Source organism: Pteronotus mesoamericanus, unplaced genomic scaffold (assembly GCF_021234165.1).
Source record: "Pteronotus mesoamericanus isolate MK-2021 breed Mesoamerican mustached bat unplaced genomic scaffold, CSHL_Meso_final contig_72, whole genome shotgun sequence".
NCBI classification, from domain to species: Eukaryota; Metazoa; Chordata; class Mammalia; order Chiroptera; family Mormoopidae; genus Pteronotus; species Pteronotus mesoamericanus.
Window position 1 is genome coordinate 1,740,878 of NW_026555242.1, and position 27,218 is coordinate 1,768,095.

A 27,218-nucleotide genomic window follows, 5' to 3' on the forward strand; every position below is an offset into this window, starting at 1 on the left:
GACAGGGATTATTAATGCTGTATATGATGCATTGAATAATAAACTGATCAACACCAAGACTCTGGGAAAGAACTGCATTGTTCTCATTGACAGCACACCTCACTGACGTTCATGCGAGTCCCACCAGGCACTGCCCCTGGGCTGCAAGGCAGAGGCCAAGCTGACTCCTAAGGAGGAAGAGATTTTAAACAGAATAAAATTTAAAAATGTTTTCAGAAGAAATGTGATGAAAAGAAAGAGAATGGCAAAATCAGCAGTCTTCCCGAGGAGCAGTTCCAGCAGGCATGCTTTGCTTCAAGACCAGGCCAGTTTGGCCGAGCAGCTGGCTAGAGAGCAAGGAGCTGGAGTTCTTGCTCAGGAAAATCAAGGCCCAGAAAGGCAAATAAATCCCTCCATCTTAGCTCACGTATAAAGGTGTTTATTCTTAAAATAAGAACACCATGTTCTGCTTGGCTCTAGTTACACAGCTAGTTATGGCTCCTGAAGGAAGAAATTCTATGGTTTTCTTTACTCTGTTGCCCTCATTCCCATCCATCCTACTCACAACACCAAGTTGTGTTAACTCAAAAACTGTTAGGGTCTAGCCCTAAAAGGCCAAAGTTCTCAGTAATTTACATGGCCTTAAAATAATATTTGTGTGGGAATACAGGCTAGCAACGTAAACTTGGGCAAGTCACTTGACCTCCTGGGGTGTCAACCTCCTTTTCTCTAAAGTTGGGACAATAATACCTGCCTTACAGGGTTGTAAAGATTTTTTTAAATTTTATTTATTGACTTTTGGAGAGAGAGAGAGAAGCATCAGTTTATTGTTCCACTTATTTATACATTCATTGGTTGATTCTTGTATGTGCCCTGACAGGGAATCAAACACACAACCTTGGTGTATCGGAGTGATGCTCTAACCAACAGAGCTTCCTGGCCAGGGCTGTTGTAAAGACTTAAAAGAGGAATTCCTCAATAGGGGTCTAAGGAGATACATTTTATGGTTCATGATATAATGGTACAATAGCCTTGTATAGTACTTGTACAAATCAGTACTATTGATTTCAGGCGTCCAGTTTGGGGGGGGGGGGTCATATGCATTATAGAATGCATTGCAAGATATATGAATAATGAAGTAAGAGCAGAAGAGCACAAAGTATGTTATGATTTGTGTAAGAAAAATGATGGGGATATATATATTCTATCTTGCTTCATCCATATAATATTGATAGACCTATCTGTTTCTACATATAGATATAGATACATAAAAGGACATAGGTATGTGTATATATGTACATACAATATTACACAGACAAGGATATATATAGATATGTATCAGTTATTTATAGTATATCTTAATTTGGATATCTGTACACAATAGTGGCCCCATTTTTTCAGTTTCAGTTACCTGCAGTCAACTCTGGCCCAAGAATATTAGATGGAAAATTCCAGAAATAAACAATAAGTTTTAAATTACACACCATTCTTAGTAGCGTGATGAAATCTTGTGCTGTCCTGCTCCATCTCATCTGAAAGTATCTACACTGTATACACTACCCACCCACTAGTCAGTAGCCAACTACGTTACCAGATCCACTGTCATCCCAGTGGTTGTGCTCAAGTATTCCTTTTCTTTAAGGCTCACCTGAGGACAGTTTTTCTTTGCTTTTAGAGGGAGAGGAAGGGAGAGAGAGAAACATTGATGGGAGAGAAAAACATCGATCAGTTGCCTCACACTCCTGGACCTGGGATCTTATGCGCCCAGACTGGGGATTGAACGTGGACTGGGAATCAAACCAGCAACCCAGGCTTGTGCCCTGACCGGGAACCGAACTTGCAACTCTTTGGTTATGGGATGACACTCTGAACCACGTCAGCCAGGGTGTGTCCAAGTTAGCTTTACAGCAGCCTAAGGCTATGTCACAAGGCCTGCGACATTCACTCACTCCGTCTCATCACATAGGTCCTGAATCATGTCACATAACCACAAGGAAAAGGGTGCGTACAGTTCAGTAAAATTTTGAGCGAGAAATAGACCACATTCATGTAACTTTTCGTACAGTACCTTGTATAATTGTTTTATGTTTTATTGTGCATCTCTTACTATGCCTAATTTATAAATTAAATTTTATCATAGGTATCTATAAGAAAAAAATGTGTGTGCACTCACATGCATACAGGGTCCAGCAGCCCTTTTTTATTACAAAATCATAAGCATGTAATTCTGTAGCATAACAATATCACGCTCAAGCACACCATATGCCATTTTCGGTGAAATGTTCAAATCAAAACTATAAATTATTACACCCATATTATTACCACACCAACCACACTCAGACAGGCATTACTTCTGCTGGACCCTGTACATATGGTTCAGTACTATTGATTTCAGGCATCCAATGGTGGGGGGGTCTTGGAATGTAACCCCTGTGGATAAGGGAGAATATATTCTATATAATCCTTGTATGTTGGGGGCCGCTTTGAGTGGTATCGAGGACTGTAGTCCCGCACCAGCTGGGGCCTGGGAGAGGACCTGTAAGACTTGGCCGGAACACTGGTAATGCAGTTGATAGGCAGGACCTGACAATAACTCCGAGGGCCCCCCAGGGAAATCAGGCCTAGAAGTAAATTACACTCTTTGAAACATGCTTTGTTTCTCCCTCAAGCTCTGTTTATCTTATACCAGATAACCAGCTCAAGGCTGGGAAAGAAATTTACAAAATTCCTGGACCCTGACCCAAATCCCATCTAGCATGTAATGTTTGTTCATCTCGGACCCAAGCAATTCGGTATGTTCCTGCCATTGTCTTCTTTAAACCTATTCTCTGTAAGCTTAAATTACTGATGTAATTAAATTACCTATAGACTCCTGCTACCTATTCCCTGCTTGTAACCCTGTCAATAAAAGCCATTGAGCATGGGGGCTTGGGACATTCTCCTTGAAAAAGAATAGCCTGCCCCTTTCCTTGACAGGCAAATGGTGTCTGGAACGACATCTTTCTTCCATCCGGGGCAAATCGGGGGACTTTGCGAGCCGGAGTCCTCCATACTTGTATATACATGTATACATATATCTATATCCTTTTATGTACCTATGTCTATATAGAGAGACATCTGGAATATTACACTATAAACCGATAATAGTGTTTGCCTCTGGGGAGAGAAGCTGAGGAACTAGAGGTCAGGGGTAGGAAGATTTTCCCCCTGTATATTCTATATTATTTATACTTTGTAATCATCTACATAGATTATTTTAAAATAAAGAGATCATCATGGGAAATGTCTGGTACATGCTAGGTGCTTTAAGATCTTTTGGGGTGTACAGTGAACCTTGTTCCTTAAGACCTCCATTTACCTAGGATGTCCCAAGTGAGGCAGGAGATAGAATAGGAATGAAGAAGTCATGAGACACTGCAGTTGTCATCAGTCAGCATCCTGATTTCCAAGAATTGCCTTGTGACACCTGGCAAGGAGCCATGCTTGTACACAGAGAAGCTTCAGTTGACTACTGTTCACTTTTGCCTCATTATAATAAATTAGTACTGTGGTTTCCTCTCCATCCACACCCTCACCGTTGGTGTGGGCAGTCAAGGAGAATTAGGGGACCCAATAACGCCTGCATCCTTTTGGCAGAAGGGGGCCATTCTCTGGTCAGAAGTGACCCACTCCTATATCTTGGGAAGTGTGCTTTTCTTAATAAATCTATTTGCTGCTCATTTTGCTTAACTGTTTATGTAGTCTGTTCAATTCTTGTTTGCAACCACAAAGAGCCTGTACTCCATCTCCATCTGCGACACAAGTGTATTTTTATCCTCACCCAAGCACTTTTTTTCATTGCTTTTTTAGAGAGACAGGAAGGGAGGGATGAAGAGAAAATGAGAAATATTGATGCTAGAGAGAAGCAGCAATTGGTTGCCTCCTGTATGGGAGAACGAAACTTCAAGCTAGATATGTGCCCTTACCAGGAATCAAACCTGCAACCTTTAAGTACAGGATGATGCTCTAGCCCACTGAACCACACCGGCCACACCGGCTACACCGGCCAGGGCTCAAATGTATTATTTTTAAAGATTTTATTTTATTTATTTTTAGAGGAGAAGGGAAGGATAAAGAAAGGGAGAGAAACATCAATGTGTGGTTGCTTCTTGCACACCCCCATTGGGGTCCCGGCCCTCAATCCAGGCCAATGTTCTAACTGGGAGTCAAACTGGTGGCCCCTTGGTTTGCAGGCTGGCACTCAATCCACTGAACCACAGCAGCCAGGGCTCAAGTGTATTTTGAATTTTAGTTTTAAAACAATTAACTGGCCCTGGCTGGGTAGCTCAGTTCGTTAGAGCATCATCCTAAAACACAAGATTGTGAGTTCAGTTTCCAGTTAGGGCACATACAGAAAGCAATCAATGAATGCATAAATAAGTGGAGCAACAAATAGATGTTTCTCTCCCTTTCTCTCTCATCAACAATAAATTTAAAAATTTTTAATAAATAAAAATAAAAAATGAGCCACAGCAAATGTGGTATCATATTAAGTTTTGACAATAATGGGTGGATTATGTATACATTGATGTTTATTAAAATTGTCTTAGTTCTTGTCTCTGTATGTGAAATATTTCATAATAAAAAAATTAAATTTAAAAAGATTGCTGGGTAGTGGAACTTCCAGGCAAGATGGAGAAGTAGGTAGACATGCTTTGTCTCCTCACCCAACCACAGAGAGAATTACAACTATTCACCAAAATAGGTAACAACCAGAACCTTCAGAAAATTGAGGTATATGGAAGTCCAAAAACCCAGGACTTAAAGAAGCCACATTCGTCCAGATGATTAGGAAGGGCGGAGTCACGGAAATGGGCAGAGAGGCACAGAGATGCTGTGTGGTGCATAGAGGTGGAGGCAGCAGAATGGGCAGTCCCACATTCATGCGTGGTGGATAAAAATCAGGAGGGATACTTTGGGAGCAAGGGATCCCAGCCCCAGGCCAGACCACACAGCCTAGGGTTCCAGCACCAGGAAGATAAATCCCCATAACTTCTGGCTGTAAAAACCAGTGGGGGTTGGGGCAGCGGAAGAAACTCCCGGATTTTCAGGACAGTTCATTTAAAGGGCCTGCACCGACCTAGAATGTACACAAACTCACCTGCTCTGGGATTAACCACCATGGAAACAACAGCTGGAAGGGCATCAGTTGCATGCAGGAAGTGGGTGAAGTGACTGGAAATGGGGTGAGTGCCAGACAAACCTCCAGAAGCCAGGCAGCAGCACTGTCCCCTCTCAAACCCTCCCCCGACACAGATCTACAAAGCGACGAAGCGGGTTGCTCCACCCTGGCAATTACCTAAGACTCCCACACACACAATTTACAGGTGCCTTTTCTAAGACAGGGAGTCAAAGCAGCTCTACCTAGTATGCAGAAACAAACACAGGGAAGCTGCTAAACTGAGGAGACAAAAGAAATATGGTGCAAATGAAAGAACAAAACAAAACGCCAGAAAAGAACTAAATGAAATGGAGATAAACAACCTATCAGATTCAGAGTTCAAAACACTGGTGATCAGGGTGCTCAAAGAACTCATTGAGTCTGGCAAAAACATAAGGGAATAAATAAAGGTTATACTATGTGAAATAAAGAAAAATCTACAGGGAACCAACGGTGGAGAGGGTGACGCCAAGGATCAAATCAATGATTTGGAACACAAGGAACGAGAAAGTATTCAATCAGAAGAGCAGGAAGGAAAAAGAATTTTTTAAAAAATGAGGATAGGCTTAGGAACCTTTGAGACAACTTTAAATGTACCAACAGCTGAATCATAGGAGTGCCAGAAGAAGAAGAGGAAGAGCAAGAAATTGAAAACTTACTTGAAAAAATAATGAAAGAATACTTCCCCAATTTGGTGAAGGAAATGGACATACAAGTCCATGAAGCACAGAGAGTCCCAAACAAGTTGGACCCAAAGAGGACCACACCAACACATCACAATTAAAATGCCAAAGGTTAAAGATAAAGAGAGAATCTTAAAAGCAGCAAGAGAAAAGCAGATAGTTACCTACAAAGGAGTTCCCATAAGACTAGCAGCGGATTTCTCAAAAGATGCTTTGCAGGCAAGAAAGGACTGGCAAGAAGTGTTTAAAATGATCAAAAGCAAGGACCTACAATCTAAATTACTCTATCCATCAAAGCTATCGTTTAGAATTGAAGGACAGATAAAGTGCTTCCCAGACAAGGTAAAGCTAAAGGAGTCCATCATCACCAAACCATTATTATATGAAATGTTAAAGGGACTTATTTAAGAAAAAGAAGATTAAAACTATGAACATTAAAATGGCAACAAATGCACAACTATTGACAACTGAATCTAACATACAATCTAGGCAAACAACCAGAACAGGAACAGAATCGTAGATATGAAGAACACTTGTAAGGTTATCAGCTAGAATGGGGAAGGGAGAGAATGGGGGAAAAGGTACAGGGATTAAGAAGCATGATTGGTAGGTACAAAGTAGACGGAATGTCAAGAATAGTATAGGAAATGGAGAAGCCAAAGAACTTATATGCACGACCATGAACATGAACTAAGGAGGGGGAAACACTGGAAGAAAGGGAGGTACCAGACAGAAGGGTCAAAGGGGAGGAAATTGGGACAACTATAATAGCATAATCAGTAAAATGTATTTTTTAAAAAAGCTTGCTGGAGGAGAACACTAAAAGGGAACTTGGATGGGGGTGGTCTGGTCATGTTGTTTCTTGACATGGGTACTGGTTACACGGGTGTGCTTGCTTTCTGACAACTCATCAAGCCGTGAACTTATGATCCTATGGTCTGTCACTTATCTATATTACACTTCAATAAAAAGTTTACTTAAAAAGCCCCCTTTCTGCTAAATTGACAGTTTTCATAATGATTTAATGAAAAAGAATTAATAAAAAGAAAGAATTTGATATGATTTTTCCTTTGCAAATGATCAGGGTCTTGAGAGTAACAAGAAACCACTCTAAAATTAGTAGCTTTTCTTTAGTATGAATTTATATTTCATGTTCAGTGATGTTGATCTTCATCTCACTCAACCCTTTATCTTCGACTTCCTTGGCAATTTCAGTCATTCCATTTCTGTATTGGGATTCAAAGAGGTTGAAGTCAGAATCAAGTGGATCTGAAGGGAGAGAGGTAGGGAAGACAGAAGAGAAAGAGAGTGGGAGAGGGAAAAGGGGAGAAAAGGGGAGGGAGGAAGGAGAACAGGAGTTTACAGGCCAAGATGTGTAGAAAGACCCTGCCACACTCTAGCCCCAATATACCAGCCACTGAATGTGCCCTGAGCTTTCCTGTACCCAGGATTTTCTTCGTATTTGTTTTCTCTACCTAAAGCAGCCTCCTTCTTTTCCCCTCGATCCGTTAATTCCCACCTTTCCTTCCGGGGAGCATTGTGCCTCCATTTCTAAACAGTCCCAGACATGCTGAATGAATGAAACCACCTTAAACAATGTAAAACAGCCCCTGTGCTGCCAAAACTCCTGCTGATGGTTTCTCCAACCCACCTGAATTTAAATCCACAGGCCTACCAAGACTGTGGAGGCAAGAGGCAACCACACATTGATCTAGTATTGTCTACTTCTATACTGTAAGTGCCTTGCTCATTTTCCTGATAGCACACTGGACTTCTCTTTATTTCTAGAACCTGGCCCAGCTCATTTCTGCTTTATGGTCTTCACATTTGCTGCTCCCCTGCCCTAAAAAGGGAGTTGGGAATGTTGTTTCCCTAGATGACCTTCTGTATGGCTCCCTCCTTCCTGCCATTTGCATCTCAGCTCAGATGTCACTTTTCAGAGACACCCTGACCTTTTTATCCAAAAGAGTCTTCCTGTCTAACCAGTCACTTTAATATCTTCATGGTGCTTATTACAATCTGAAATTTTCTATTTGTTCACTTGTTAATTGATGCCAGTTAACTAATATAAATTCCTTGAGCAATTAGGGGACTTTTCTGTTTTGTTTACTGCCCTGTCCAGCATATAGGACACTGCTGGTTCAAACTAAATGCTCAATAAACAAATATTTGTGAAATATTGAATGAATACTAGCTAATTATTTACTACACGTTTATTTTGTGCAAGGCACTATCCTAAATTCTTCACATATATTAAGTCATTTAATTCTCATAATACCCTATGAAGTCGGTGCTATTATTGTCATTTTATAGCTTGTATAGACTGAAGCATAGAAAGGTTAGCAAATTTGCCTAAACTCACACACTAACAAGTGACCGAACTGGGATTTGAATCCAAAGTCTGACTGACGCAAAGTCCGCTGTAAGCCTGATTCCAAACCTTAGCAGCTCATCAGCATCACGTGCACCCTTTAAAAAAGTAAACCCTTGGCCCCGAGCTTGTTATTCTGCACATAAGGGGTGAGATTCGATATCTGTGACTAATAAAAGATGAGGACTAGGTGCCTTCGGATCCAGGAATCTGGAGGCACCGTCCTGCCCTAAAAGGTTACATCTAGCCAGCCCTGGTCCCTCGCACGGCACGAAGGCCGCTGGGAGCTGTAGTTGACCAGCATACTCTGTCAATGCCGGAAGTGACGTTAAATTCCGCCGCCTTTCCTTTCAGCGTTTCCGCTGTTTGGCGGTGTTACTCGCAGGTTCAGCTGGTACGTATCTTCGGCCGCGTGTTTCGAGTAGGAGGGCCTAGGTCCGGGTACGTGAGGGGACAGTGATGGGTGACGTTTGGGGGGTGGCGGCTCAGCCTTCTTTTCGTGGTGCGTTACCCTAGTTCTCCCGCAGATCCGGCCGTGTCCGTCTCAGCTCCTCAACGCCGTCGCCATGTCGCGGTTTTTCACCACTGGTTCGGACAGCGAGTCTGAGTCGTCCCTGTCCGGGGAAGAGCTCGTCACCAAACCTGTCGGGGGTAACTACGGCAAACAGTGAGTTGGAGGGCCTGCGTCGTGGTGACCACTCGCGGAGTGCGGGGTTCTGCGGCCTTGGGAAGGGGATGGGGCGAATAGAGTTGGGGCGGCAGTGTGGTTCTCAAGGAGGGGGTGAAAGCGGGTTCTGAGGGTGTTGAGAGTTTAAGGGACTGGAACGGTGTTGGAGGGACAGCCTTCACGCGTAGGGTGCTCTGGACTGTTGTTGTCCACCGACCGGATACAACTGTTTGAGTCCCAGAGGTTTCCCACTGGCTGGGTCTGTTGCGTCAGCTTCCTAACTGGCCTCCTTGTCTACAGCCTTTGTACAACTCCAGCCTCCCCTCCTCCCCTCGGCATCGGACGCCAAAAGTCATAGTTATTCATACCACCAAAAAATCCCGCGCCCAAAGTGCTCGCTTGATATCTGGGTTCTCCTTGATGTGGCTCCGAAGCCGAGCCACCTGGCTCTGCGGGCAGGTTTTTAAACATCAGTTTTATTCCTGATGTTTATCTCCACTTAAAACACCCATCCTCGCTCTGCAAATTAAAATTCTTTTCACCTTTTGAAACAGTGGAATGTTGTCTCTCAGACCTCTGTCATATATGTGGCAGCATCATTTTTGCCATACGCTTGTCCGCTGCTTAAATATATACGTATACCTATATACCCACATGAACATGATTTCATAGCACTGCCATAAGTGGAAAACCAACATCACTTGCCGTAAAATAGAAAATAATTGATATGCTTACTTCAGCAGCATATACACTAAAATTAGAACAGTACAGAGAAGATTAGCAATGCAGCCCCTGTGCAAGAGATGACATGGGAAAGAAGAGGAAACAATTGGGAAAATTAATACAGTAGAAAGAAGAGAGCCATTAACAGCTGAATGCTGTCTGTGGTTGGTTTCTCATTATTAAAGAAAAATACTGGCAGTGGAGGTGTTAAAGCCACTGTCTTTTTTTTTTTTTTTTTTTTTTTTGGTCCTTGGCTTCTTACACTCTGGGACACATTGTTTTCTAGGAGGTTCCACCTTCTTGAACACTTTCCCATTCATTCTAGCCAGAGTACCCCATTTCTCACCTTTCAGGACTTTTTAGTGACTGTTTTTGCATTAGTTTTGTGACATAGTAAACAAACACTTTTGTTTACTTTTGAGAGGATGGAGATCTTTGTATATGCTACAACATTTTACGAAAGGCCTTAATTGAAGTAAGCTTAAAAGATTGAGTTGTATATTTTATAATGAGGCTATGAAGAGGAAGGATCAGAGGAAGAGTGTGGTACGAATGGCTTGAGTTACTCAGTTTTACCTGCCCCATCTGAAAAGAAAAATAGGCATCATGTGGAAAGATTGGAACTAGAAAGGGAGGTTAATGGTCTCTTTTCCTTCAGGCCATTGTTGCTGAGTGAAGATGAAGAAGATACCAAGAGAGTGGTTCGAAGCGCCAAAGACAAGAGGTGAGGCCATGGGGAGCCTGAGTGATGGGAAGTCTCTGGAGCAGTGGCAAGTGTTATGGTTGTTGATAGTGGGTCTGTTCAATATGCTGTTGGGCTCCCAACCCAGGTTTGAGGAGTTGACCAATCTTATCCGGACCATCCGTAATGCCATGAAGATTCGGGACGTCACCAAGTGCCTGGAAGAGTTTGAGCTCCTGGGAAAGGCATATGGAAAGGCTAAAAGCATTGTGGACAAGGAAGGTGTTCCACGTTTCTATATCCGCATCCTGGCTGATCTGGAGGACTATCTTAACGAGGTGTGACTCCTGTGGGTAAGGGAGGGATCCAGAAGGGAATGGTGGGCCTGAGGCCTGCTTCTAACCCACTTCCAGGGATCGTGTCTCCTCTGGGTTGTTTGTCTTACATTCAGTGTTTCCCAGAGCACAAGGGGATAAGCAAGAAGAGGGACCTTTTTTAGCCAAGAACTTTAATTGTATTTATTTTTATATTACATTTCATCTGTGGTTTTGTACTTTTAGTGGTGATACGTAAAGGATCTTTAAACAATAACAGGTAATTAATAAGTAGTACAGGCGGTACACAGATAACAAGACCTGAAAATGGTGGTGAAACCTGAAGTTAGGAAATACTACTTAGTCTCAGATTCCTATCCTTCCTTTCATCTCTCTTCTTTCCTTTAGCTATGGGAAGATAAGGAAGGAAAGAAGAAGATGAATAAGAACAATGCCAAGGCCTTGAGTACCCTTCGCCAGAAGATCCGAAAATATAACCGAGATTTTGAATCCCATATTACAAATTATAAGCAGGTGGGGATGCTAGAGGCAGACTTTTCGAACTGTGGGGACAGTGACCTCGTGACTGAGACAAAACATTTGCAAATGGGAGATATGACTGGAGAAGGAATCATGACAAACTTCTTGGGTGCAGGGGTAGGATAGGGGAGTGATCGGCAGGCATCCTTAATTACTCTCTAATGTCCCTCTTTCAAGAACCCTGAGCAGTCTGCAGATGAAGATGCTGAGAAGAATGAGGAGGATTCAGAAGGTAAGAGAGGATATCCTTATTGTAAATGGTTAGGAAGTCTAAAGTTAGTGGTTCCCTTGGCCTGGTGTCTTGGTTGTTTTTCAGCCTTGCTCTTCCCACCAGGCTCTTCAGATGGGGATGAGGATGGAGTCAGTGCTGCAGCTTTCTTGAAGAAAAAATCAGAAACTCCTTCTGGGGAGAGTCGCAAGTTCCTCAAAAAGATGGAGGTAAGAGCCAGGGTTACACCGAGGGGTGAGTTGCCTCCCCTGGGCCATCTTGGGCACCTGGGGAGGAGAAAAGACTCACAGAACCATAGAGTTAGGAGAGGCTGGGTTTGGCAGAGTCTAATTTGAGAACAGGCTTCCTCTTGGATTAGAACACTTGAGTGACCTAGAATCTGGAGAGCTAGGTTCTGGGGCAAGTCATCACTTCTTCTCTCTGGTCTTGGTCCAGTCCAGCGCTTAATATCCCGATTCCATGAATAACTACTCTTGTTCTGCTCCTGTAAATCCCTGAAACGTGTTAGGGGGAACAGAGAGACTAGTCAGTCTTTCCACCTTCTTCCTGCTGATCCTCCCTCCCTCCCCACCCCGAGGATGAAGACGAGGACTCAGAAGATTCAGAAGAAGATGAAGAATGGGACACAGGTTCAACATCTTCTGGCTCAGACTCAGAGGAGGAAGAAGGGAAACAGACCGTGCTGGCCTCAAGATTTCTTAAAAAGTAAGAGAAGTCATGGTACCTTGCTACAGTGGAAAGGGTAGGATACCTTTAATCATCTTGAAGGTTGTTGCTGCTTCTGTGGAGTCCTTTCAGGGTCAAGCGTATTATTTGGCTAAGCTCACAAAGCTAGTGTGTCCTAAGGATAGGATTTGAAGGCTCCAGAGTCAGAATGTTTAACTGTGACATTATTCACTGCATGTGAGCTGAGTGTAAATCACACTTTGGCTCCAGTTAGCTGTGCAATACTGGACAAGCTATTAAACCTTTTCAGCCTCTAGTTTCCTCACCTGTAAAATGAAGTGGTACTTGACCCTGCCTCCAAAGATAGCTGTAAGAATACGTGGAAGTGATGTATGGGAGCAGCTTAGCCCAGGACTGACGTGTGGTGAGTTCTGACATGCAGTGATGGTTGTTACTCTTGTTACTATTCCAGGGAACTTCTTAGTTTATAGTAAGCCTTCTTGAATTATGCTGGGACAGTCACAGAATTGGAAAGGATTTTGATTTGGATTCTGGTCCTAGCTGTTAGTCTTTTAGTAGCTATACAACTTTGGGTAAGTTGCTTAATCTTCTCAGGTCTCTGCTCCTTTGAGGTCAAGGTGGTACCTGCCCCTGTGTCACATTTGTTAAATAGGAAATTCTGGTAAACACTGTTCTTTTAGTAGACAGGACTAGTGCTGCTTTTTTTTGTTGTTGTTGCTTTCCTGCTTTTTAAAAGTTGGGGTTATGCTGCTTCAGGAGGTAGGGAATTCCCTGACACTAGAGGGGTCCAGACATGGGCATTTTGTTGAGAAGGTTTTTTTCACTGTGTGGGAACACTGTGGTCAAGTCTGGTAAACATTGCATATTTGTTTGTTTTGTTTCTCAGAACACTTCTGGTGTGGGTTTTTTTCTCTCACCAACCAGTTCCTCCGGCTCTCTGAATACCAACTAGGTGTGCTAAACAATTCAATTCAGCTCTGATACCACCTACCCAGAGTTAGTGCAGAACCCCACAAGTTAAAGGCTCAGTCCTGAAAGACTTGCCCCCACCTCAGACACCCATTGCAGGTCCCGAATTTGGCACCTGTACTTCTGACCAACCAGCTATAAATTCAGAGTTCCCACAGTCCCTTCTTCAAGTTCACTAATATGCTAGAAGGACTCGTAGAACTTAGGAAAGCTTTTTTTACCAGCCACCTACTAATTGACTTAACATCAGTAAAAAGAAAAAGTGCAAAAAGAGGGTCAGTCTGGACAGGGCAGTTAGCGTCAAAAAACAACTATGTTTCTTACAGATTCTCTAGAAAACCTTACAGGTTAGCTGTGGAACAATGTGACAGGCTATTTCTGTGTCTGCAGGGGCCTGGTTACCTCTGCCTTATTAGACCAGGTCATGCTGTTCCATTCCTAAGAGTTTCTTGGTGTAATATGGCGACAGACCTTGGTAAGTAATCTGGCAAAATCAGTGCTTAATGGTCGTTATTTGGGTTATGGCTGACTTAAGGTCATTCTTGTAGAGAGTGACTTAGATGCAGGGCTCGGCAGAAGAAAGGAAGTTCATGGAAGGAAGAAGCCTCCGAGGTGGGGGTGGTGGCTGGTCTTTCATCTTCTCCCATGTTTCCTGGCAGGGCCCCAGCCACAGAGGAGGACAAGAAGGCCGCTGAGAAGAAACGGGAGGACAAAGCCAAGAAGAAGCACGATAGGAAATCGAAGCGCCTGGATGAAGAGGAGGAAGACAACGAAGGCGGGGAATGGGAAAGGGTCCGAGGTGGAGTGCCCCTTGTTAAGGTGAGAATTTTGGAATTAAAATGAATTGGTGGGCAGTTTAGGAGAGCGTATAGGCACGGTTGGGTTGGGAGAAAAGTTGTGGCAAGAATGGTTCCTGTTGGCTTGCAAATGACAGGATATGTGTTGCTTAGGAGAAACCAAAAATGTTTGCCAAGGGAACTGAGATCACCCATGCTGTTGTCATCAAGAAACTGAATGAGATCCTACAGGCACGAGGCAAGAAGGGAACTGATCGGTAAGATACATGGGTCTAGATTGTGCGGTTATAGGGTGAAAGCTCTTTCTCTAAGACAAAGAGTAGAGATTGATGGACAAATAGTGCTGTTTTGGGAAGATGTATGTGTGGCTCAGTAGAAGGAATGGCATACAAGGAGCGTACTGGTCCATTTTCTGCTGTTTACTCTGCCTTTGACTTTAAGCCAATCACTTAACCTTTTAGGATGGTTTTCCCATGGGAATAATGCTCACCTTCTTTAGTGATTTAGTGACTAAAGAGAGTGACAGATTGTTAGCATCAGTGCTCTTCTTGAAGTTTATAAAGGAAAAGCAACTGTACGAGAGGTTTTAGAAATGGGGTTCCCTTACTTGTCCAAAGGAAGCGTATTATATGACAGGATGAGACTCTTGGCTTGTCTTCGATGCTTCAGCCTGTTCTGTACCCCTGCAGTGCAGCCCAGATTGAGCTGCTACAGCTGCTGGTTCAGATTGCTTCTGAAAACAACCTTGGAGAGGGTGTCATCATCAAGATCAAGTTCAATATCATCGCCTCTCTCTATGACTACAACCCCAACCTGGCCACATACATGAAGGTGAGGGCAACAAAAAGGAGCATTCCAGGTCTGAGCTGGTGGGTCAGGAGAAGGTGTCTTGCTTAAAACTCAAGGGCTGTGAAACCAGTCTTAGTAGTTGAAGGCCCTGGGGGTTTCTGGTGAAGGGTCTCCTGGGAGGCATCTGCTCATTCCACCTGCACACCTCTGACTGCTGTCTGATCTCATGGCAGCCCGAGATGTGGCAGAAGTGCCTGGACTGCATCAATGAGCTGATGGACATCCTGTTTGCAAACCCCAACATCTTTGTTGGAGAGAACATTCTGGAAGAGAGTGAGAACCTGCATAATGTTGACCAGGTAAAGAGGAGTTCACAGGCTAATTGGAGAGGTGTATGTTTTCTGCTTTGGGAAAGCTCAGAGGAAACAGAAGGTTTGAAGTTTGGGGCTGAGATAGGGGCTAATTTATTTACTCCTCCTTTTCCTTTTTAGCCACTGCGTGTCCGTGGCTGTATCCTAACTCTGGTGGAACGAATGGATGAAGAATTTACCAAAATAATGCAAAATACTGATCCTCACTCCCAAGGTGAGCCTGAGCAAGCATGGGCGTCAGTGAGAGGAAAAATGCAAGGAGTAAAATCAAGGGTTATACTAAACAAGAAGCCAGTCCTTTATCCCAGCACTCACTCTGGAGGACTCTGGAGGGCCTAAGATACTGGATCCCGCTCCTGTAGGTTCTGACTCAGTAGGGCTACATGGATCCCAAGAATGTGCATTTCTAACACGTTTCTAGATGGTGCTGTTGGTCTGGGAACTACACTTCGAGAATCATCAGAGTCTGGCCTCTGTCCACTTAGCTTGTTTAGCTTGGATCAGGGGCATGGGATGGGGAAAATACTGGACATTTCCTCACTAAAATGTGAATGCCCACATGCGCTCACCAAATCAAGGGTGTAGCGGTGAATAAGGCAGCTAGAGGCCCTCATGCTCAAGGACTCTTACATTTGGTGCCAGAGAAAGGCAGTTCAACCAACAAATGAGGCAGTTGTAGGTAATGTGAAGTGTGAACTAGAAATTTAAATCGGGACCTGTGATAGAGAGTGATTGGAGGAGTAGCTGCTTTAGATAATGGTTGAAGGAGCACCCTTAGGTATGGGCCTTTGAGGTGAGATCATAATGAGGAGGAGGGGGAATTCATCAATTGAGGAATTAGCAGAAGAGGACGCCTAATAGGAAGGACAGAAAGTGAGTTTGGTGTGTACCAGGACAGGATGGTTTTTGCAGGGCACTTCTCTGATGGATGCAGAAAACAGAGGTAACTGGATTGATCAGGGACAGATGACTGGGAAGGCCTGGGTGCGTGGCTGAGCTGAGAGGAGGGCTGCTCTCCCTGCAGAGTATGTGGAGCACCTGAAGGATGAGGCACAGGTGTGTGCCATCATTGAGCGTGTGCAGCGCTACCTAGAGGAGAAGGGCACCACCGAGGAGATCTGTCGTGTCTACCTGAGGCGCATTCTCCACACCTACTACAAGTTTGATTACAAAGCCCATCAGCGGCAGCTTACCCTCCCAGAGGGCTCCTCAAAGGTGAGTGCTTGGCCAAATGTCGCTGGGGAGAGGGATATGTCCGTCAGGAGTTGATGGCAAATTTGTCATTCCCTGGGGACTTCCGGAGGAGGAGCAGGGAGGTAGGATGCTCTGGGAGCTAGTCCGGGTGGACAAGTTGGGTGGAGTCTCGTCCTTGGTTACAAATGCCTAAGCCATTTAGAGCCATTGTCTTTGCTGTATCCTCCCCCTCCCCCTCACCAAACCCCTGCCTCCCCAGTCCGATCAAGATCAAGCAGAAAATGAGGGCGAGGACTCAGCTGTGCTGATGGAGAGACTTTGCAAGTACATCTATGCCAAAGACCGCACAGACCGGATCCGCACATGTGCCATCCTCTGCCATATCTACCATCATGCCCTGCACTCCCGCTGGTACCAGGCCCGAGACCTCATGCTTATGAGCCACCTACAAGACAACATTCAGCATGCAGACCCTCCAGTACAGGTAGGATGAGAAGGAGGTGCTCTGGCTTTGGTGGTAAAGGGAAGACCAGGCCAGGTCCCTCTCTGTCCTCTATTGGGGCAAAGTGGATCAACCAAATTAGCACTTGTCTGGCTATTTCAGATATAAGGAGACACTTGGTCCTTCCCAGGTGCCAGCACTCTGAACTTTTTTTTTTTAAAGATTTTACTTATTTTTAGAGAGAGGAAGGGAGGGAGAAAGGGGTAGAAGAACATGGATGATGCAATAGGTACATTGATAGGTTGCCTCTCCGCACGCCCCCAAGTGGGGGATGTAGGCTGCAACGCAGCCATGTGCCCTCTCTGGGGAAGTAAGCCAGCAGCTTTTTGGTGTGCAGGCCTGCTCTCAGTCCACTGCGCCACACCAGCCTTGTTGACATTTCATTGTACTGTTTCAACAGCATTAGAGTCCTCTGGGATAGAGATTTGGGTTCCACTAATATTTATTATACCTAATATACTTCTCCTTTGGGACATTAAGAGATCATGTTGAAAAGTTGTCAAACTAATTGGGAAGACAGGGACTCAAATGTAGTGTGAGTTGGGGCATAACAGTGAAATAACTAATTTTATGTGTGGCTGTACTATGAGGACATTTCCATAAAGGAGGAATATTAAAGCTGTGATTTTAAATGTATTTTGAAATAATTACTATTCAAATGTAGAACATTTGGTGAAACTCTCTGGTGTGTCTGGTGGGGGTTTATAAATAACACTCTCATTTGTTCTTTTTTATATGAATTTTTTTTCAATTGCAATTTATGTTGAGTTATTTTCGATTAGTTTCAGATATACAGCGTAGTGGTTAGACAATCATATACGAAGTGTTCCCCCTGATATCTAAAGTACCTACCTGGCACCACATAGAGCTATTATAGCACTATTGACTACATTCCCTATGCTGTACTTTACATCCCCGTGACTGTTTGTATCTGCCAATCTGACGTATTAGTGAAATTATATGGTATTTGTCTTTCTCTGACTGACTGACTTCACTTAGCATAATACTCCCTGGGTTCATCCATGTGCAAATGGTAAGATTTTCTTTTTTTTTTAAAGCCTTACCTGAGGATGTGTTCATTGATTTTAAAGAGAGGAGAAAGGGGAGAGAAACAGGCAGACATTGATTGGTTGCCTCCTGTGTGCACCCTGACTGGGGATCAAACCTGCAACCTTTCTGGTGTACACTCCAACCAACTGGGCCACCAGGCCTGGGCCTTGTTCTTTTTTATGGCCAAGTAATACTGCATTGATAATCCATGTATAAATGGATCACAGCCTTTTTTTTTTTTTTTTTTTTTTTTTTAGATTTTATTTAATTTTTAGAGAGAAGAGGGTAAGGGAGGGAGAAAGAGAGGGAGAGAAGTATCAGCTGGTTGCTTCTCACAAGCCCCCAAATGGGGACCTGGCCTGCAACCCAGGCATGTGCCCTGACTGGGAATTGAACTGGCAACCTTTTGGTTCACAGGCTGGTGCTCAACCCACTGAGTCTGGGCATACCAGCCAGGGCAATATCACAGCATTTTTATCTGCTCATCTATTGATGGGCAGTTTGGTTGTTTCCATAGCTTAGCTATTATAAATAACACTGCAATGAACATGGGGAGTTATATATTCTTTTGAAGTAATGTTTTGGGTTTCTTCAGATAGTTCCAGAAGTGGAATCACTGGGTCATAAGGCAGATCCATTTCTAATGTTTTGAGGTATCTCCACACTGCTTTCCACAGTGGCTGCACCCATCTGCATTCCCAAAAATGGTGCACAAGGGTTCCTTTTCTCCACATCCTCTCCAGCCAACACTTTGTTCACTTACTGGTGATAGCCATTCTGACAGGAAAGGGGTAGAAAAACATGGATGATGCAATAGGTACATTGATAGGTTGCCTCTGCGCAGTGAGGTGATATCTCACTGTGGTTTTAATATGCTTCTCTCCGATGATTAATGTAACATTTGAGCATCTTTTCATATATGTCTGCTGGCCATTTGTATGTCATCTTTGGAGAAGTGTCTATTCAGGTCCTTTGCCCAATTTTTTTATTGGATTGTTTGGGGTTTTTTGTTTTTGTTTTCTCATTTTTTTTGTTACTGTTTTGGTATTGAGTTGTATGAGTTCTTTATAAATTTTGGGTATCAGTCCCGTATCAGATGCATCACTGGCAAATATGTTCTCAATGAGTTATCTTTTCATTTTGTTGATGGTTTCCTTTGCTATGCAAAAACTTTTTAGTCTGATATAGTCCCATTTATTTATTTTTTTCTTTCATTTCCTTTGACCGAGGAGATACATCAGAAAAAATACTAAGAGAAATGTCCAAGATTTTATGGCCTATGTTTTCCTCTAGGAGTTTTATGGTTTTGAGTCATACATTTAAGTCTTTAATCCATTTTGAATTTATCCTTTTCTTTTTCAAATTATAAGAGAAAGTTTATTTAGAAAATCACAAAGGTAGAAGAAGTGAACTGTAGAAGAAATGGGCTCAGGAAACAAGTTACAGAGGCAAAAAAGTGCAGGGGTGAGGGGGTGGGGGAGGGTAGGGGAGGCCTTGGAGCCTAGGAGAGGCAAAGAAAAGGCGCCTAGGAGAGTAGGTGGGAAAAGGTGTGGGCGCGTTCCGTAGAGAGAGCCACCTTGAGTTATAAAGGTGGTCTAGTTTTTTTTTTCCATGTATGTGTCCAATTTTCTCAACACCATTTATTGAATAGACTCTTTCACACTACTCTACGTTCTTGCCTCCTTGGTCAAATATTAATTGACCATACAGGCGTGGATTTATTTCTGGTCTCTCTATTCTGTTCCATTGATTGTATATCTGGATTTATGCCAGTACCATGCTGTTACGATTACTGTTGCCTTGTGGTATAGTTTGATAACAGGTAGTGTGATTCTTCCTACTTTGTTTCCATTATATGAATTTATCACAAAATCCTGATATATTTTTCTCTTGATAGGTAGCTGGTCTATTTCCAGTTTGAGGCTATTATTAATGAAGATACTGCGAACATTTATGTAGAAGCCTTTGTGTCGATACGTTTTCTTTTGGGTAAATAAAATACTTAAAGAGGGGAATTTCTGCATCATAGTGTAGGTGTATATTTAGTTATTTATAAGAAATTGAAGTGGTTATATACCATTTTACACTCCTACTATTAACGTCTGAGTGTTTTTTGTTGATGTTTGGTGTTGTAGGTCTTTTTTAATTTTAGCCATATTGGTAGTTGTGTAATGGAGTCTCATGGTGTTAGGTTGTGTTTCCCTGATAACTATTGGAACTGATTATTCCTGTTGATGTGCCCTTTATGTATCTTTTGTGAAATGTCTGGTCAACATTTGCCTGTTGTTTTTAATGATTGGATTGTTCATCTTTTTATTAATGAGCTGTAGGAATTCTTTATCCTGGATGCCAATCCTTTGTCAGATAAAGGTTGCCCAAATATTTTCTTCCATTCTGTGCTTTACCTCTTCCTTTTCTAAACCATTCATTTTGGTATAATCTGATTTATCAGTTTTTTCATTTATGGTTATTTTCTGGGTCCCTAGCTAAAGAAACTTTTGCCTACTTGCAATTCATAAGATACTCTTTTTCTATTTTTTTGGAAGTCATTATGGTTTTAGCTTTCACCTTTAGATCTGTGATTTTTACATGTGGTGTGAAGTCAGGATCAAAGATATCCTATCCCCATTGTATTGCTTTGGGGCATTTGTGGAAAACTACATGACCCTAAAAGTGTGAGTGTATTTCTGGGCTCTTTATTCTGTTCCATTCATTCGTGTTTTTGTCTATCTTTATGCCAATCTAACACTTTTAATTGCTCTGCCTTTAGAGAAAGTCTCAAAGTCAGGGATTATGAGTGTGCCAACTTTTTTTTTCAGGAGTGCTTTGGGTATTCTGTGATCTTTGCATTTTTACATAAATTTTAGAGTCAGCTTGTCAGTTTCTGCAAAAACACCCGGGGTTTTTAATCAAATCTGTAAATCAACTTTGGGGGAATTTCTTACATGTTATCTCTTCATTTAATTTCTTCAGTTTCTTTCTGCAATGTTGGAGGTATTATACATCTTTTAAAAAATTATCCCTGAATATTATGTGATACTTGATGTTATTGTAAATGCAATTTTTAAAAAATTCATTTTTGAATTATTAACTGCCATTATGTAAAAATAAAGGTAATTTTTGTATCCTACTATTTTGTTAAATTCACTTAGCTCTAGTACAGTCATGCGCTGCTTAACGAGGGGAATGCATACTGAGAAATGCATTATTAGGTGATTTCATGGCTGTGAGAATATCCTAGAGTGTGCTTACACAAACCTAGATGGTGTAATCTACTACACACCTAGGCTCTGGTACATCTGTGGTTGCATATGTGGTCTGTTGTTGACAAAAGTATCTGCATATAGAGACAGGTTTGTGGGGTTTTATAAAGTTTTTACTTATTTTTGGACGAGTGGAAGGGAGGGAGAAAGAGAGGGAGAGAAACATCAGTGTGTGGTTGCCTCTTGGGCGCCCTCCACTGGGGACCTGGCTCACAACCCAGGCACATGCCCTGACTGGGAATCCAACCAGCCCAGCCGGTGACGCCTTGATTCACAGGCTGGGACTCCATCCACCGAGCCACACCCGCCAGGGTGAGACAGGTTTTTTTAAATAGTTTAACTTTTATTGTATTTTTCCCATTTATCATTTATCTCCCTTATACTCACTTCACCTTCACCTACCTCCTTCTCCCACCCTCCACCCCCTTGCCCCCCCACCCCCTGACAATCAACACACTTGTTTCTGTTCATGAGTTCTTTTTCATTTTTGCTTGATCCCTCCAGGCCCCCCACAGAGCTGTCCACCTGGTCTCTATAAGTCCACCTCTATTTCACTTGTTAGTTCAGTTTATTCACGAGATTCCATATATGAATGAAATCATACAGTATTTGTCTTTTTCTGACTGGCTGATTTCACTTAGCATAATGTTCTCCAGGTCCAGCCATGCTGTCAAAAAGGGTAAAATTTTATTCTTTTTTTATAGCTGAGTAGTATTCCATTGTGTAAATGTACCATAGAGACATTTTTATCACTAAAGCAGTTCTTTCTTGCTGTGTTAAACGACTCATCTCCAATGCAGAGCTGAATAGAAATAATGAGAGCAGACATCTTGCTTTGTTCCCATTCTTAACAGAGAAGCAGTCAACATTTCACTATTAAGTATAATGTTAGCTGTAGTATTTTAGTAAATACCCTTTCTCAGATTAATCTAGTTGATCAATTGATCTCAAGCTCTTCTGATCCTAGATGGCTGAGAATTTTTGTCAAAATACTGAATTTCGACAAAAGCTTTCTCTGCATCTCTTGAAATGACACACAGTTAATTTCTCCTTCGTTCTCTGTTCATATGGTGAATAACCATGATTTTATATTTTTATATCAGCCTTTCATTCCTGAAATATGTCCTACTTGGTCATGATATAATCTCTTTTATATGTTACTGGTTTCTGTTTGCTAATTTTATTAAGGCTCTTTGCACCTATGTTTATGACTGATACTGACCTCTATATTATTGTTGTGTTATCAATACTGTGTTGCCTACAAACTGTATTGCTACAGTCTTTCCTTTCTTAATTAGTGGCATGTCCATCTTTTCAGTTGCCTAGGCCAGAAACCTTGGAGTCATCCTTGCATCCTGTTTTCTCTCACATACTACATCTGCTTTCCCAGATGTTTCTATTCAAAATCTAGATCTGACCGCTTACCACCTTCAGTGCTACCCTCTGGTCTAAGCCACCATCATCTGGGTCTCTCTCTGTTTCTGCCCTTGTGTCCTTTCAAGCTGTTCTCAATATAGTAGCCAGAGTAACCACGTCCAAGTAAGCCAAACTGTATCATTTGTTTGCTTAAAATCTTCCCATGGTTTTCCATCTTAAACTCCTTAACATAGCTTCCACAACTATGTGCTTTGCCCATTCCCCAGTTTATGACCACAACTTTTACCAGCCCTATCTAGTTTGCGTTTGTTCCTTTCTCCTCAGATACACTTGGCACAGTTCTTGCACAGGACCTTTGTATTTGCTTTCCCTTTTATCTGCAGTGCTGTTCTTCTCCCAACTATCTACATAATTTGCTCTCTTTTTTTAATTAGATCTGTATTTAAACATTCCCCTCAAAATGAGGCCTTCCCTAATTAGCCTGTATAAAATTTTGAGTTCCCACCCCTGTCACCACCATACAAGCTACCTTTATTCCCTCCTTGGCTTTATTTTTTCCTTAGCATTAGTCACTGCCTGTATATTATGGTTACTTTCTGTTCCACACCCCATCTCTAGAATGTAAGCTCCATGAAGGAACAGAGACTTGATTATTTTATTGTCTGTCACAGCCTATAAGCCAAGTGCTTAGCACATCAGTGTATCATTTGTTGAGTATTTATATATGTGTTGAATGAATGAACAACTGCCTTGTGGCTGTCACTTCTGAGTGCATTGTGCTTTCCTCCCAGATCCTGTACAACCGCACCATGGTGCAGCTGGGCATCTGTGCCTTCCGCCAAGGCCTAACCAAGGATGCTCACAATGCTCTGCTGGACATCCAGTCAAGCGGCCGGGCCAAGGAGCTTCTGGGTCAGGGTCTGTTGCTACGCAGCCTACAGGAGCGCAACCAGGAGCAGGAGAAGGTAGAGCGGCGCCGGCAGGTGCCCTTCCACCTGCACATCAACCTGGAGCTGCTGGAGTGTGTGTATCTGGTGTCTGCCATGCTCCTGGAGATCCCCTACATGGCTGCCCATGAGAGTGATGCCCGCCGACGCATGATCAGCAAACAGTTCCATCACCAGCTGCGGGTGGGCGAGCGGCAGCCCTTGCTGGGTGAGTGTGAGGCTTTGTAGTGGAACAAACTTCACTTGTTTGTCCCTTGATTACTTTTAACCAAAGGATTAAGAGAAGCTAAAGGAAATAATTTTCCCACAAGGTGATTCCATTTGATTTCATGACATCTTCATGGAGACTCTGAAGCCATCCTTTTTACTTTAAATAGTTTCCGTAGTCTCTCACCATAGGATACATTGTCCTAGCTTACACATTAAGCTTCTGCTTCCTGTTATTCTCCATTTTAGTCTGTACCTGTCCTTATTATCTCTCTACCAAATTTATGATGTCATACAACTCCCAGCACCTTTAGAATTTCTTCCCTGACTACAGGATAAAGTTCAGTCTCCTTAGTCAGTAAATTAAATTCTCATGACCTGATTCTAGTGGTGTTTAATATAAGTTTATAGTACTTCTGCCTGGTACTGTTTTAAGTGTTTTGTACATAATTATTTACTCTTTATTGGTAATAACCCTGTGATGTAGGTACTATCATTACCCTCTTTTTCCTGATTCAGAAAACTGAAGTGACTTACCCAACTTTAACACAGTTAATATGTTAATATGTTTCTCGAACACTTTTTCCTCCTCTTCCTCTTCATGCACATTATTTTTCAGCCAACCACCTAGACCCTTAGCATTCAAGAATCTAAGTGATCGCTTAGATCACTTGGATCACTTCTGAAAGATCTGATTGACTCCAGGGATTGAGTGAGCTGTGATTTCACTGGGAAAAGAATTTGAATTGTGCCCTTCCTGTGGTGTTGGTGCCTGGAAGGACTTGGCAAGTGAGCCAGGCTTACTGTTCACAGCCACATCCCCTTATAGATTAGTTCTCTACTGGTTGTGTGTGTGGTTGTTTTTAAGTGCAGGTGCCCCTTAGGCAAATTTTGTTTGGCTCATGTGGTGATACTTTGTTGTAATTGGAAATTTCCAGCATCTCTTAGTCCTGTCTGGTTCACCATGGTTTTTACAAATTCTGTATTACTGCCTGCAGCGGAGCCAAATGCCGGTTTTTGTTTTGGCTCTGCACTACTACTAGTTGGTTTATAGAGAAGTACTCTTTGAACCTCTAACTTTACTTGCCCTTTTTAAGGTTATAAAATGAAAGCTACACAAAAGGGTTGTATCCTTTCCTTATACTTAGCTCTATTCGTACATTTCTGCTTGGGCCTGCACCACATCCATGCTCAAGCTTGTCCCTGATGTAGGGTCTGCTGTGTTCATGTTTCCCTATATCTGCCGTCCCTTTCCAGCCTGGGAGCTTTTCTACTTTATTGTCTACCTTGAGTTCCAGCTACTCTTGTTTGTTATGTCTATCTCCCTGGCTTGTTTCTCAGGAGTGTATTTGGGGGTCCAAGTCTGTGGTCAGCATATCAAACCCATGATTTAGCAGTTAATTCAAAGTGAGACTAAATTTATCAAGGAAAAGGAGTGAGCCACTTTAAAGAAAAATAAGTTGGTAACAGTGTGATGATATTTATATGGCAAAAATCATGAAAGTGGTATAAGGAAGTTGGGTAAATTCCAGTTGAAATGTTTATTTGGGTGTTTTTTTAGGTCAAGATCCTTATTAGAATCTGATCAAAACTGTGGACCCTTTTTCTAGGGAAATGTACATAATGATACACACAGCAGCTTGTCAACATGTTCAAGGGGCTCACTAGTTCCCCAAAGTAAATCATAGACTGATTTAGTCTAAATCTAAATAAATTTATTTTGATATTAAGGGACTTGTACAATCACATGGCTGTTTAGTGGTGAGATGGGAGAGTCTGCAGACTGGTTGTTGGCTCTCCTATCCTGTGCTTCTCCTTGAACAGTGCTCATGGGGGCTGGAACCCTTGTCCCAAGTTTTCCTAGGCCCTGCCTCATTCCCTTCCTTTCAGGTCCCCCTGAATCAATGAGGGAACATGTGGTCGCAGCCTCCAAGGCCATGAAGATGGGTGACTGGAAGACGTGCCACAGTTTTATCATCAATGAGAAAATGAATGGCAAAGTGTGGGACCTTTTCCCTGAGGCCGACAAAGTCCGAACCATGCTGGTTAGGTGAGCAGAGAGGGAGACTGATGTGTTGGACAGAAAGACTGGTTGCTCTCCTTCCCTGAAGATCTCTTCTTTCTCTCCATAGGAAGATCCAGGAAGAGTCACTGCGGACCTACCTCTTCACTTACAGCAGTGTCTATGACTCCATCAGGTAGGATGAACCCTGAGGAAGCAGAGGGGCCCCAGCTTTGTGGTCGAGGGTCCTAGTTGCTCCCTACCTTCTTTCTCCCCAGCATGGAGACACTATCGGACATGTTCGAGCTGGACCTACCGACCGTGCACTCCATCATTAGCAAGATGATCATTAACGAGGAGTTGATGGTAAGGGTCAGGGGTAATAAATGGGCAGGAGGAGTCATGGAGTCATGGAGAGAGGGGTCTGATCTATGTCATGTCCCTTCCTCTGGTCAGGCCTCCTTGGATCAGCCAACGCAGACAGTGGTAATGCACCGCACAGAGCCCACTGCTCAACAGAACCTGGCTCTGCAGCTGGCAGAAAAGCTGGGCAGCTTGGTGGAAAACAATGAGCGGGTGTTTGACCACAAGCAGGGTACCTATGGTGGCTACTTCCGAGGCAAGTGGTTCCTCCCTTTCTGTTCTCCCACAGTCCTGGCTCCCTTACTGCCTCTCCCCTGGCATTCACTTCTCTTCTCATCTCTCTCCTGTAGACCAGAAAGATGGCTACCGCAAAAATGAAGGCTACCTGCGCCGGGGAGCCTACCGTCAGCAGCAGTCTCAGACAGCCTACTGATCGCTTCTTCCACGTGATCTGGACCATTCAACAACCTTTAAGTCCTAAACCACACCCCAGTCATTAAAGCTCTATTTGGAGTTGTTACAGTTCCTTTGTGTCTTCATGTCGCCACAGAGGTGTGCTGACACATTCATTTGCTGATTTTATTTTTCAGCTTCTGCCACATGGCGGGCACAAGGCTAAGGATGTAGAGGTAATTTGTACATATCTCTAACTTGAAAGACCCTGCTCTTTTGCATTTAACAGAAAACTATAGTATTGTGATAAGTTATAATAGAAGTATGAAGGAAAGGTGGTGAATATATTGAGCAGAATCTGACTATGGGGCATAAATATCAGAGAAAACATAATGGAGGAGGCGGTAGTGATGGTTGGACCTTGCGAGTGGATGGGTGGTGGTTTATCAGGCAGGGAAAAGGGAGAGTTTGCCTAAGCCTGTGTAAAGTGTGATCGTTGGACCAGTGTAGGCCTGGAGTTAACTTGTCCATGACGAAACAGGCACCACAGTTAAGTGTAGGCACTGAGAAACTTTGCCATTGCTGTGAGAGTTAAGTATGTGATTGTTTTCTCAATTTGTGTGTATAGTTTTCAAAGGTATTGATCTACAGTAGACTGGAAACTTTTTAAAACTGATCTACCACATTTGAGAAGCATTGATGTAGGCAGAAGAGTAACAGCCAAGTACAAAGGATTGGAGGAGTAAAAGAATAGTGTGGTTTGTATAAAGTGGATGTGGAGTTTGTGTAGGGGACAGAGACTAAAGATAGGGTTGTTTCATGAAGACTTTTAATGCTTTGGACTTTCGGAAACAAAACACAAATGGATTCAGTTTTAAGAATGGTAATGGAGCAGCATTGTAGAATATGGAATTAGAGG

General features: G+C 42.8%; 1 protein-coding gene and 1 pseudogene across 2 annotated transcripts; both read left to right on the forward strand.

Annotated features, from left to right (window-relative positions):
• Window positions 1-8,544: 8,544 nt before the first annotated feature.
• LOC129078078 (eukaryotic translation initiation factor 3 subunit C) lies at window positions 8,545-26,424 on the forward strand. Of its 2 annotated transcripts, none has more exons than XM_054582748.1 (21): window positions 8,545-8,627; window positions 8,761-8,900; window positions 10,282-10,347; window positions 10,454-10,643; window positions 11,028-11,153; window positions 11,337-11,391; window positions 11,494-11,597; window positions 11,966-12,093; window positions 13,704-13,863; window positions 13,995-14,098; window positions 14,531-14,672; window positions 14,864-14,989; window positions 15,122-15,215; window positions 16,026-16,216; window positions 16,455-16,679; window positions 23,179-23,542; window positions 25,432-25,591; window positions 25,674-25,739; window positions 25,822-25,909; window positions 26,000-26,162; window positions 26,257-26,424. In XM_054582748.1, the coding sequence occupies exons 1-21, from the start codon at window positions 8,547-8,549 to the stop codon at window positions 26,337-26,339; spliced, it is 2,856 nt and encodes a 951-aa protein (XP_054438723.1). In that variant the 5' UTR covers window positions 8,545-8,546; the 3' UTR covers window positions 26,340-26,424. The 2 variants fall into 2 exon arrangements, with proteins under 2 accessions (XP_054438723.1, XP_054438724.1); XM_054582749.1 differs by having other exon boundaries at window positions 8,606-8,674.
• LOC129078151 (uncharacterized) lies at window positions 9,628-9,743 on the forward strand (annotated as a pseudogene).
• Window positions 26,425-27,218: the final 794 nt, after the last annotated feature.

Coding starts and splice junctions, on each gene's coding strand:
- LOC129078078 (XM_054582748.1), top strand. CDS start 8,547: ATGCCGGAAGTGACGTTAAATTCCGCCGCCTTTCCTTTCAGCGTTTCC. Junction 14,099..14,530: donor GGCAAGAAGGGAACTGATCG/GTAAGATACATG, acceptor GTACCCCTGCAG/TGCAGCCCAGATTGAGCTGC. Junction 14,673..14,863: donor ACCTGGCCACATACATGAAG/GTGAGGGCAACA, acceptor ATCTCATGGCAG/CCCGAGATGTGGCAGAAGTG.